This window comes from Scheffersomyces amazonensis, assembly GCF_036850825.1.
Source record: "Scheffersomyces amazonensis strain UFMG-HMD-26.3 chromosome Unknown RJT21scaffold_2, whole genome shotgun sequence".
Classification (NCBI taxonomy): domain Eukaryota; kingdom Fungi; phylum Ascomycota; class Pichiomycetes; order Serinales; family Debaryomycetaceae; genus Scheffersomyces; species Scheffersomyces amazonensis.
Window position 1 is genome coordinate 2,213,164 of NW_027042742.1, and position 12,948 is coordinate 2,226,111.

Below are 12,948 nucleotides of genomic sequence, written 5' to 3' on the forward strand. Positions count from 1 at the left end.
AAAGCTCTACATAGAAGCATGTTACATTAAGTTAAAAGATAAGTAATAGTGAAATAAATTGGTAATAAAGTTTAAAAAAGTTGCAAAAAAAGAAATGCTCCACGGCAGGTTCGAACTGTCGACCTTCAGATTTCACAATCGTAATTAACTATGAGACTGACGCTCTACCGACTGAGCTAGTGAAGCTATTTCTTGTGAAGAAAAATCCACAGTTTCCTGCCAAAATCGCAATGTCACGTTTTTATCACGTGACTTGTTGGCGCTACCAGTTGTACCCTATTAATTTTTACTTCCAACCTTCTAAATCTTTTTAAAATTATATATTATACTAATAATAGTAAGTTATAGTAACTATATTTCATATAGTCAGTGATTTTATCAATTTGCTAACTTTTATTTAGATTATTTCAATAGTATGATTAGAATATTTGTCTTATATAAGTAGAGATTGTATGTAGAAGTACTAAATAAATCCTTTTTACAACAATATTTCTCTCTTCCCTTATTACCATTCAATTCTTCCTTATAAATAGTGTATATTTTGTATTTGAAGGAATACGTAATACATTTTGGAATAGAGACATATTTGTCTTCATCCTTATAAATCTATCTACTATATTATCTACATACTATGTCCAATCAGAATATCTCGCTGAGAGTTTTCACTAGTTTCTAGTTTCTCTCAAAAATTTTGCAAGTATTTATTCACTCTATATATAATTTTATATCGTGTATATTGAGGGTAATGTGCTCGATCCATTAACTCTCCCACTTATTAAAAATTGGGTATCATATTTGTCTTCATCCTTATAAATCTATCTATTATATTATCTACATACTATGTCCAATCAGAATATCTCGCTGAGAGTTTTCACTAGTTTCTAGTTTCTCTCAAAAATTTTGCAAGTATTTATTCACTCTATATATAATTTTATATCGTATATATTGAGAATACATATTTTGCTACGGAAAAAAAATATATTGAGAATACATATTTTGCTACGGAAAAAAAAAATAGAGAATATTCAATTATATATTTGTCTGCAAAAAGATTTTCGCACTAAAACTGTAGAATTACTTGTATATAAATTCACCAATAAACATATTTTCATTGTAGTCTTTTAGTAGTTTCATACAATTTACGAGTTAATAGAGAAAACTTGATCTGGGATGATGGAGCCTCGGGAATTAATATTTCAGGGAACAATTTCAAAGCATATTCGGTTTCATTTACATCAAGGCTTGTAGGTAAAGAGATATCAAATTGATTTTCTGAAGATTTGAGACCCGCATTATCACATAAGAATGATGTTGCGAGTGATCGAATATGCTGACGAATCTTATTAGTTGCATATATGAATACTTCTTTACCCAGTCCATCTGATCTAATCAATTTATAATCTTCTAGTTTCTCTCCTTTATAAAAGGGGTTTAAGAATCCTTCAGCTTTTCCAAAACTGACATCATTGAGAAATTCAATAATTAAATTGATCTTTTCCTTATAAGAGCCATACAATATAAGATAACTAAAAGACCTTAGGAGAATTGCATTCCTTTTTTGATTTTTTCTGAATTCTGAATCTTTCTGTAATTCAAGTTGATAAATTTTAGGCACTGAAATAGCACTTGAATGTGCACTTCCAGGTCTTGAAGCAGATCTATCAAGATCTCCAGCCAATACTGTAGATAATGAAGCATATAAAAACTCAAATTCAGTATTGTACAATTTACTCATTTCGCAATACAGTTGTATATCCGATAGTTTCAATAAACTATTGATTACAAACATCAACGAAATTTCTTGTCTCTCCAATAAACTAATTAATGATTCATTCACTCTTCCAGAAATTGGCTTATTATCACCAAAGAAATATAGATTCAATTGAAGATTGGGGAAATGTAATAAAACTTTAAAATATATATCTGCAATTTTATTGTAGAATGATGAATTATTCAAAATTGATATAGCTAGAAAGTTTAATGCAACGTATTTGTAGTAATACAATACATACTTTAAATTAGTTTCAATAGTTTGAATCACTTTCATAGGATATTCGGGATCTATTATTGGTAAACTGAAAAGAGGAACAATCAATAATGATTCTCCTGTCATATAGGTTACTTTCAAGAATTGAGTTATAATGGAAAATCCACTCTCTGCTAACCCTGGCTCTTTAAAAATCTTTAAAACAACTTGCTGTATATCTACTAGAATAAATTCCGTAATATTTTGATTATCTAAATTATCAATTTTATCCATAATTAATAATTCAAGTGATTCATATAATAAATTTTCAAAAGAATTAAATACTTCTGGAATTATAAACTTCTCCCAATTAAAATTTGAACTTTTTAAGAATCTTCCTAGCAATGAAGCAAAATCAGCAATTAATTGGTTAATTTTTGGAGTGATTTCTTCTGCTATTTTCATAAACACTTCAGTTTCAAATGATGAAATAGTACTATATTTATTACAAAAAGCTTGATTATAATTAATAAGATCATTAACTAAGGATGATAACGATTCTACCCATAAGTAATGATGATTTTCAACAGGGAATTTACATAACAATGCTTTAACTTCACTGAAATATTCTTCTAAATCTCTTATCCTTATCTTAAGATCATGATTTGTATACTTCTCTTTGGGTTTCAATTGATTCTTTCTTATTACTTGATCAAGATAACTTCTTATTGACACCAACAAAAGATTCAATTCAATTTCAGATTCAACATCTGGACTGGAATATGTAATCGCCTCAAATCCAGACCTACTCATTACTGACTTACTTATATGATGATAATTGATAGAAGAGTATTGCTAATAAGAGCTAAGTCAATTTACAGTTGCCTTTAGTTTTCCTGCAATTTCTCTGCAGTATCAAAATTTTGACCCCAGATGATTCTTTTTTCTTAAGAGCATGCATGATAGTTCACCCTTTTGCATCCATTTTGCAGAACAAATTATATATACTACAAAAGTGTTGTAAAGACGAATATCTTAAGTACACTCCAATTCCATTATTAACGATCTACATTTGTTATTGTTAGAATTAGTTAAGTATGAAATTGAAAAGCATCATTAATTTTAAATATACCTTACTGGTATTATGGAAAGATTCAAGCAAAGAAATTTACCAATTCGAGTTCAAATATCAGTGAAACTTCTCTCCCATTTATAAAGATTTTCTCACAATGTGTGAAACAAGCTTTTGAAGTTGGCTCCTTATGTAATATTAACAGATTATGATTCATTCATTTTGATTGATTTGTTGAATAATGATATCACTGATGACTTTGAAGATGATGGTTACGGATATCTAACTAGAGGACTCAAATGCCGAATATTATTCTTTGAAGATTCCTGTAATGATCCATACTCGTTTTACACTAAATTCTTCATGTTCTTAATAGATTGTATATCTACACAACCTTTACATGGTCTGATTGTGAAAAAGTTTGAAAATAAAAGTATGACAGATAAGTCATTAAGAAACATTTTTGTTAACAGGTTCTATAACAGACTACATTTTTATAATAACCAATTATTCAAATCCGAGAACATTTAGAATATATATTTTTATTTATATCGATTGTATCCACCTGAAAAGCAAAAATAAAACAAAGACATAGAGAAATATTAAAGACATTATAACGGATATAAGAGTGATTAGGGTGTACTTTCTTTAACGTTTTTCTTTAAAAATGATTCTCCGAAATTTGGATCAGAATATTTCTCATATCTTTTCTGAGTCCATTTTCTTAACTTCTTTCCATACTTGATCATAAGAATATAACTACCGTTGATAAATATCGATAACATGAATACAAGCCAGGTAAGTAATTTCAAACCACTAGCTTCTAACCATGGCTGAAATCCAAACGTGAAAGACATCCCGATACAGTTTCTAAGTACAAGCATAACCACGAGAGCTTCAGAAGCAAGCATCTGATAAGAATCAATAGCATAAGCAATACAAATTGCACCGGATGATGTCATTGCAACACCTAACAATCCTTGACCAATAATTACAGGGACAGCCCAATGTGCACCATAATGTGCACCTAGACCATAAGCAAGCAAACCAGCTGCATTGACTACAGTTGGAATTAACATAGAATATAATCTAAATTCTGGTTCTAAGACTCCATCATTTCTTTTAGCCAACCATACTGTTGACCAATCAACAAATGATCCACCATAGTACATCCCAATTACATTTCCAACACACACAGATATATTGGTTAAACCAATTGTATTTGCCTGAAAATGATATGGAGCTGCAGAGAAGATCTGAGCTTGAGAAGTACCAATGACAGATAAATACATCATTTGGGCACCATATATAATCCCTCCCCAAATTACAGCAGGAAATGTAATTAAATATACGGGTCTAATAAATATAGTTAACCATGATCTTAAATCTCCGTATTCAAATTCCATTAATCTCATTCTCAGCCAATATCCTCTCTTTGGAATTGATTCATCAATTGAAGCAATATCTTCTTCAGCAATGGAAGTACTATTTACTTCCTTAACTTCATCAGCGGCTCCATCTTTACTTTTTGTATCAATAGGAGTCTTGTCTCTCAAATGAATCTGTTTAAGAATATTTTCTTCAAGTTCTTCTTCGTTAAAATCTCTACGGAAAGTAGTATCTTCCATATAGAAGAGCTGAATAATCAAAAGGACAGCAAAAATAATAATTTCAAAATAGAAGCACCATTTCCAGCCCATAGAAGTAGTAATATATCCTGCAGCAACTGGTCCAAGGAAACTTCCACTATATAAAGCAAAAATCAACCATGAAATAGCCGAAGCTCTTTCATGTTGAAAGAAAATATCTGTAGAAGAAATTTCAACTAAAGTGTCAACAGGTGCAGCAGCAATTCCTCCTAGAAGCATATAAACATCTATGGATCCAACTGTCTTTGCTTGACTTCCAATAATACTTGCTGCCAAGACAATAACTGTACCAATTAAATATACAAATCTTTTACCAAATTTCAAAGCAGTTGGTTGCAAAATCGGGATTCCTACAGCAAGTCCAAGAAAGCACATTGCTTTTGAAACATTTAATTGGAAAAAGGTAGTATGAAAGGATTCACTCCATATTTCCCATAAGGGACCAGCAAAATTAACAGCAAGAGCTAAAAGGAAGGACCATATCCAAAGTAGAGTAAATTGCAATAATTTCTTAGAATGGGACCATCTCAAAGGATCATTAGGGTTAGATGAAGGTTGAGGTAAAAGAATAATTTCTCCATCCTCCCCCTTTTTGACATTTAAGGTACCCTCTAAGTCTACCAAATGGATAGTTCCTGGTACATTTGTGTAATCCTTTTTTGTAGAATTTTCTTCACCAACAGCTTCAATCATAGTAAATATTTAAGACAGTGTGTATTGAAATTAGCCATAATTTGAATGGAAGCCATGGAAATTGTCAATTTATTTATAACTTATCTTTATCTTTAAATCACCAACGAAATTTCTCAATAGATCATCAGCGGCACCGACATCCTGTTTTGGCTAATTCCCCACAGAAACCGTCTTTTATAAAAGATAACAAGTCATTGTAATTAATGGTAAATCCCTGGGCTCATAAATTTTGCACCTTTATCTTAAAATGCGAAAATGTTCTTAGCCTTTCCCAAATAGGCAAAATACTGGCGGTAAATTTGGCCATATTTGTAACCCCCCCTCTACGTTTGAAAAGTATGCTAGCGCCGTTCTCTCTCGGTTAAGTTAAAATAAGCCAATGTGGGGAACAAAATATTCACCGGGTCATTCAATTAGAACTTTTTCTAAGCAGTCTTGTGAACAGGTTATGATTTCGGAGTTTATATCATGATAATAAAGTACTTTTATTTCTTTCTATTTTATAAGGATTTAGATTATAACCATTTAGAGAGTGGGAAATGGTAATCTTCTATGACTTCTACTTACAATTTGCCCATAAAACTTTTCTGATTCTGGAGTAATAATTCCATGCCTAATTAAGAAATCTATAACGACTAATGCACTATTAGGTTTAAATTCATTATTTTTAATTTTAACTAATATATCTTCGACTTCTAAAAGTTGAAAATCTTCTGCTTCACCGTCAACTGGGATTGGGACTACTGTGTGCTCATCGTCAAATTCGATGTCATATAAAAATTCTACTTCTGGTTGTACTCTATTATCTTCTGTAAGATACATATACAGGAGTACTCCTGCAGCTTTAGTATGAGATTCAATAAATGAACCACTTAATCCTGCTTCTTCATATGATTCCTTTACAACAGTTTCCCAAATTCCATAAGGATAACCAAGACCACCAGCGACTGTATTATCTAATAAACCGGGGAATGTTGATTTTGTTTTAGAACGTCTTGGAATCCAAATCTTTAATTTCCCATTGGATGATTTATTAGCAGGAACATAACCACATAAATGAGTTCCATAAGTAATACAACCTGTTAAAACTGAAAATGCTCTTTCTAAATGTAAATAAGGAACACTACTTGGATTATAAACTGTATATAATTCATTTCTCCAACCATGATCAAGTAATTGTTCGAATTCAGGATATTTTCTCCATTGGGATGCAATTGATGCAAATAATTCATCTCTTTTAGAAATTGTATCATATTGAGAATCAATTGAAACAGATTTGGTTTCATGATTAATTGAAAACCCGGAGGAGTTACCAAAATGTTGGGCGATATCTACTCGGATAAGTCCAATTGCAGTAAGACCATCATGAGCATATAAAGTATAGTTACTATGATCTGGTTCATAAGAATATGAATCTACTTTATCTATAACATCAAGTAAAGAATTAGTCATATTCTTAAATAGTCAATTGAATGTATAATTAAAGTAAAAATATTACTATTCTGGTTAAATTACTTGCAGTGAAAAATAGTATGTCAAAACTATACATATAAAAAAATAAAATCTGCGCAAAGTAAACTTTTACGATGCACATAAAGTACAAGATCCTATAAAGGATGCTGCTGGGATCCTCAAGATTATTAATAAGGACATTAGATTCCTTATTTAGTTCATGGGATGATGAAGAAAACAAAGATGAAGTTATTTCCGAATTATTAACTATTATAGCTCAATTTCTTGATAAACATAATACTTTACAAATAATACGACAGTCTACGAGTATTAATGATGAATTATTTCGAATTTATAATACTTATATTCAACCATCTTCTAATTTACCAAAAGAAATTATGTTTCTTAAACTTCTTTATCAATTACTGCCTGTATTGAATAAACGAGAAGTTTTATTATGGTTAAATACTTATTGTAAACCAGCAATAGATAGTGCCGGTTATGATCTTCAATTTGTTGAAAGATCCAGAGATTTTATAAAAAGAGTAACTATTGAATTATTTTCAACTGAAGATCCTGATTTAAGAAAGGGAAGAGAAGAAATTGCTTATGAAGTAATGAAAATTATTATGAAAATTTATATTGGAAATGATGATTCAGTTTATGAAATAATTAGACTTCGTCCCACAAATATTGAAAAAGATACTCAAGCTTATGAAGAAAGATTAAGATTTATAAAACAAAATTGTCATAGTATGTTACAAGATTATGGATTAAAATGTACTGAAGATTGTTTGAAATTAATTAATGAATTTTTTATTATTCCTAATCAAAGATTATCAGTATTAACTATATTATCTTCATTAGTTTCTTCAAATACATCTCAAATTCTTCATATTACAAATATGGATTTATTTCCTAATATTTTAAGAAGTTTACTGTATGATTTTAGTGAAAGTATTTTACTTTCTCTGTTATCTACTTTAATTATGTTAATTCCTCAAATTTGTAATAAAGTTGCAAGTTATTTATCAGATATTCTTCTCATATACGTTAGAATTTCAAATTGGGAAGAATTTAATAAATATATTCATAATAGATTTGAAGTTTTACAAAAATATATTGATGATAAAAATATTCCATGGAAAATTGCAAATTTTGATGAATTATCAGAATATGCAAATTTTAGTTCTATAACAACTCAAATGGAATTTGATATTTATCATTTAGGTACTTTACTTTATGGATTATTTCCATTTAATTTCAGTAAATTTTGTCAAGCTCCACTTGGATATATTTTTAAAAGAAAACCACAATTTATTGATACTAAATATATTTCTGATTTAGGGAAAGAAATTAAATTTAAAGGTCATACTAATGATAGAATAGATTATACTACTAAAACTAAAACCAGAATATTATATCAAAGTTTATTGGTACATCCAAAATTTATTGACTTTGATAAAAATTCTATGGAAGATGAATTAAAGAATCCTGTTCAATGGATATTAGATGCAAATAATGGAGATTCAATAGGTTCAGAAGAAGTTTCTACTTCATGTTTAAGTTTAAATCCTGATATATTAGTGAATCTTAATGATTCAGTAACATTATTACCTGATTCTCAACCACCTTTAAATACTCCTGAAGCTTCAAAGCAGGTCTCTAGAAAGTCTTCATTAGGTAGTCCCTTAAGTCTTGGAGGAGTTAGTTCTGCATTAGGTCTTAATTCTCTTCAAAATATTCAAAGAAAAATGTCAGTAGTACCTACTAATCTTGTGATTGATCAAAAGGATTCAGGAGGAAGTGTTTTATTTAAAGATGTAAAATTTAATGAAACTAAACCGGATATTGATACTAGTAATATTGAATTTCATCCATTTGAAAAACTGGAAGAACCAATATCTGATCTATTATCAACTCATGAAAAACTTTTTGGTCCACAATCAAAATTAAGTTCTACTGATTTAGCTAGAAAACCATCTATTTTAAAATCTGAAGTTAGAATACAGAAACCAATATCTTCACCTACTACATCTGTTGAAACCACTACTGCTGCCATACATAAAGGATCTATTGGTAGTAGTTCAGGAATATCTACATTAAATAGTAATAGTAATAGTAATAATAATATCTCAAATGGTAATGGATCTGCCTTGGATTATTATCAAAGAGAATTATTATTGATGAAAAATGCTCTTGAATTTTCAAGTTATATGAAACATTTAAATAAGTTTTATTATATAAAACTTAAATTAAAGATGAATAAATTATTAAGAGAAGCTAATTTACATTTCCAATCCATTGCTCATAAGAATAATATGGTACAAATTCAAGAATTAAATAATAATTTACAAGATTTACTTGAAGCTTTAGAGAAGCTTCAAATTGAATTTAATGATAAAAAGATTGAATTTGAAAAGGAAAGAATTGATTTAACTAATCAATTAAAGAGTTTACAAGAAACCAATGAAAGATTAAAGTATCTGTATGAAGAAGTTACTGATGAAAATAAATCAATTAAAATTGAAATAAATCAACTCATGGAATCTATATTACCTCGAAAGGAAATTGAAATAGAAAATTTGAGAATAAAACTTAAAGAAATTGAAGTTAGTGATAAATATCAACAACCGATTGAAATTATAGACAATTCCATTAATTCTCAATCTGATACATCAGAAGTTGATAAGAAACTTTATACATTAAAAGAAGAGATTCTTCAATTACAAAATAAAAATTCTAAAATTGGTCAAGAATTAAATCGAGCTCATGAAGCATATCAAACTATGCAAAAAAATTATGAATATAAACTTGCATCTTCTAAGATGGATCTTAATGAAAATTTGAATGTATTTACATCACATTATGATAAAAAGATTCAAGAATTATCTACTACAATTTTAAAATATGAAGCATTATTAGAAGATAAAAATTCTAAGATATTACAATTATCATCATCTAAACCAATTTCAATTCCTATTTCAGGTTCAGGTTCAAGTTCAGGTTTAGGTTATGGTAGAGTAATGGATAATAGAATCCCAATGAGAGTATCTCGAACTTCTACAGGAGAATTTAATGAAGGACTTGAAACAGAAAAGGGTAGATCTAATTCATCACTTGATCTGGTTTCACCACCACCATCTACTCCAAATCCTCATATCTTACAGCTGCCTATGTTTGGTAATTATCCTCATAATCATTATGGTCAACCCGCTGTACCAATTCAACAACCTATTGTTATGAGAGCCAATTCACTGAATCTCTTGGGACAAACGCAGCCACCAGCATCACAACAACAACAACAACTTCAATCACAATTACAACAACAACTGCAACAACCTATAATTAGAGGTAGAGGAGGACTACAAAAGAGATCTAAGAAGATTATGTAAGTGGTATACATACATATATAATATATATATATATATAATATACACACACATAATATACATAATACACATATATATATAATATACGATATACGATATAATACATAATACACATATAATATACGATATAATACATAATACACATATAATATACTAATATGTACATAATACACACATAATATGTACATGTACATTATGCCACAAATAATTCAGATGGTTCTGCACGACAGTGCGCATGGAGTTTTTTTCTGGTTACGTGTCGTGAAAAGTTTCGCAGTAGTTGATGTAAATTTATACCAGTAATTAATTAACAAACAATAATACATACAATCACCAATTGGTAACCAGACAAAACAGAAACAGAAACAGAAACAGAAACAGAAACATGTCTACTGTTAAGAGACGTGGAGTAAATAAAAAGACTTCTTCTGGTGTGACTCACCAAGAGGAAGATGAAATTGAAAAGAAATCAATTATTAGTCAAGTTGATTCAGAAACTAAATATTTTATTGCTTTAATTATTGTAACAATTTTAGCAATTTATACAAGATTTAATAAAATTAGTGTACCTGATAAAGTTGTATTTGATGAAGTTCATTTTGGTAAATTTGCTTCATATTATTTAGAAAGAACATATTTTTTTGATTTACATCCTCCATTTGCAAAAATGTTAATTGCATTTGTTGGTTGGTTAATTGGTTATAATGGGAAATTTAAATTTGATAATATTGGTGATTCATATATTGAATATAGTGTACCATATATTGCTTATAGATCACTTTCTGCAATTCAAGGTACTGCTATTGTACCAATTAATTTTTTAACTTTAAAAAATTTAGGATTTTCAATACCTGCTTGTATATTTGGAGCAATTATTGTATGTTTTGATAATGCTCAAGTTGCTGATAGTAGATTAATTTTATTAGATGCAACATTAAATTTAAGTGTTGCATTAAGTGTATTTTCTTATACAAAATTTTCAACTTATAGAAAAGCTCCATTTTCAAAAAATTGGTGGATTTGGTTAATTGCTACTGGTGTTTCACTTTCTTGTGTTATTTCAACTAAATATGTTGGTGTATTTACTTTTGTAACCGTTGGAATTGCTGTAATTCATGAATTATGGATTTTATTTGATATTAAAAAGGGTTTAACATTAGGGGAATTTTCAAAACATTTCTTTAGTAGATTCTTTGCATTAATTATTTTACCATTTACAATTTATTTATTTTGGTTTTATTTACATTTTGCAATTCTTACTAGATCAGGTCCAGGTGATGGATTTATGTCAGTAGCATTTCAAGAAACTTTACTTGAATCTCCATTAGCTAAATTTTCCAAACCAATTCAATTTTATGATACAATTACAATTAAACATAAAGATACTGAAGCTTTCTTACATTCTCATGAATTTAATTATCCATTACGTTATGAAGATGGTAGAGTTTCTTCTGCCAAACAACAAGTTACTTGTGTTCTTGATGTGAATGATGATATAGGATCAGATGTTAATAATCAATGGATTATTGAACCAACTGATCCAAATGGTAAAAAGGGTATTGATATTTTTACAAATGATATTGTAAGACTTAAACATGTTGGAACAAATGGTTATTTATTAGCTCATGATGTTGCATCACCTTTAAAACCAACAAATGAAGAATTTATTGTTATTCATGGTGATGATATTATTAAACATTATAATCAAACATTATTTAGATTAAGAGATGCAGAAGGTGGATCAACTAAAAATAAAAATAAAAGAAAATTAATTAAAACAAAGGCTTCACCATTAAGAATTCTTCATGTTGATACAGTTGTAGCAATGTGGACTCATAATGATGAATTATTACCAGGTTGGGGATTTGGACATCAAGAAGTTAGTGGTAATAAAAAGATTCCTGATAGAGATAATGTTTGGGTAATTGATGAAATTGTTGGATTACCAGCTAGTGATAAAAGAAATAAATTTATTCCAAAAAAGGTTAAAACTATGCCATTTCTTAAAAAATGGTGGGAATTACAAGGATTAATGTTTCATCATAATAATATTTTATCATCTGAACATCCATTTGCTTCTCAACCAAATTCATGGCCATTAGCATTATCAGGTGTTTCATTTTATAATGATAATGAAGGTAGAAAACAAATTTTCTTTACTGGTAATATTATTGGTTATTGGATAGAAGTTGCATGTCTTGCAATTTATGTTGGATTATTATTAGCTGATCAAATTACTCGTAGACGTGATATTTTAATTTTAAGTGATCCAGCAAGATCAAGATTATATAATACATTAGGATTTTTATTTATTGGTTGGGGTTCACATTATTTCCCATTCTTTTTAATGAATCGTCAAAAATTCGTTCATCATTATTTACCAGCACATTTAATTGCTGCATTATTTTCAGGTGCATTAATTGAATTTATTTGTTCAAATAATACAAGAATTAATGATGGCTCACCAAAGGGAGTTAGAAAAATTAAGATTTCCATTGTTGTTGCCCTTTTATCAAGTGGTATAATTTGGTTTTTCTTTTATTTCAGACCATTAACTTATGGTGATGTTTCCTTAACTGTTGAAGAAGTCAAGGCCAGACAATGGTTTGATATTAAGTTACATTACGCCAAATAATGAGTAATGAGCCAAACGAATGCACCCCCCTCGCAGATTGATTTTGTATAGTTTTAAATAAAGTACATACAGTATATAAAGTAATTAAA

The 12,948-nt window shown here is 29.0% G+C and overlaps 5 protein-coding genes and 1 non-coding gene across 6 annotated transcripts; 2 read left to right on the plus strand and 4 right to left on the minus strand. All coding sequences in view use genetic code 12, as the record gives it.

The window, feature by feature from the left end:
* Positions 1–95: 95 nt before the first annotated feature.
* Positions 96–186, minus strand: RJT21DRAFT_t57. The gene has a single exon. It is a non-coding gene; the product is annotated as a tRNA-Met (tRNA).
* Positions 187–962: 776 nt separating this feature from the next.
* RJT21DRAFT_119332 (uncharacterized protein) lies at positions 963–2,902 on the minus strand. Its single transcript, XM_064881366.1, has one exon. The coding sequence runs from the start codon at positions 2,777–2,779 to the stop codon at positions 1,109–1,111; it is 1,671 nt and encodes a 556-aa protein (XP_064739933.1). The 5' UTR covers positions 2,780–2,902; the 3' UTR covers positions 963–1,108.
* A 653-nt stretch (positions 2,903–3,555) lies between these two features.
* Positions 3,556–5,325, minus strand: RJT21DRAFT_119333 (putative ion transporter). Its single transcript, XM_064881367.1, has one exon. The coding sequence runs from the start codon at positions 5,060–5,062 to the stop codon at positions 3,671–3,673; it is 1,392 nt and encodes a 463-aa protein (XP_064739934.1). The 5' UTR covers positions 5,063–5,325; the 3' UTR covers positions 3,556–3,670.
* Positions 5,326–5,825: 500 nt separating this feature from the next.
* RJT21DRAFT_25394 (uncharacterized protein) lies at positions 5,826–6,873 on the minus strand. The gene has a single exon (XM_064883895.1). It carries the CDS (start codon positions 6,830–6,832, stop codon positions 5,906–5,908), a length of 927 nt encoding a protein of 308 aa, XP_064739935.1. The 5' UTR covers positions 6,833–6,873; the 3' UTR covers positions 5,826–5,905.
* A 114-nt stretch (positions 6,874–6,987) lies between these two features.
* Positions 6,988–10,321, plus strand: RJT21DRAFT_119336 (uncharacterized protein). Its single transcript, XM_064881368.1, has one exon. The coding sequence runs from the start codon at positions 6,997–6,999 to the stop codon at positions 10,225–10,227; it is 3,231 nt and encodes a 1,076-aa protein (XP_064739936.1). The 5' UTR covers positions 6,988–6,996; the 3' UTR covers positions 10,228–10,321.
* Positions 10,322–10,609: 288 nt separating this feature from the next.
* On the plus strand, positions 10,610–12,859 carry PMT4 (dolichyl-phosphate-mannose-protein mannosyltransferase; the record flags this gene model as incomplete). Its single annotated transcript, XM_064885377.1, has 1 exon — positions 10,610–12,859. One exon carries the CDS (start codon positions 10,610–10,612, stop codon positions 12,857–12,859), a length of 2,250 nt encoding a protein of 749 aa, XP_064739937.1.
* Positions 12,860–12,948: the final 89 nt, after the last annotated feature.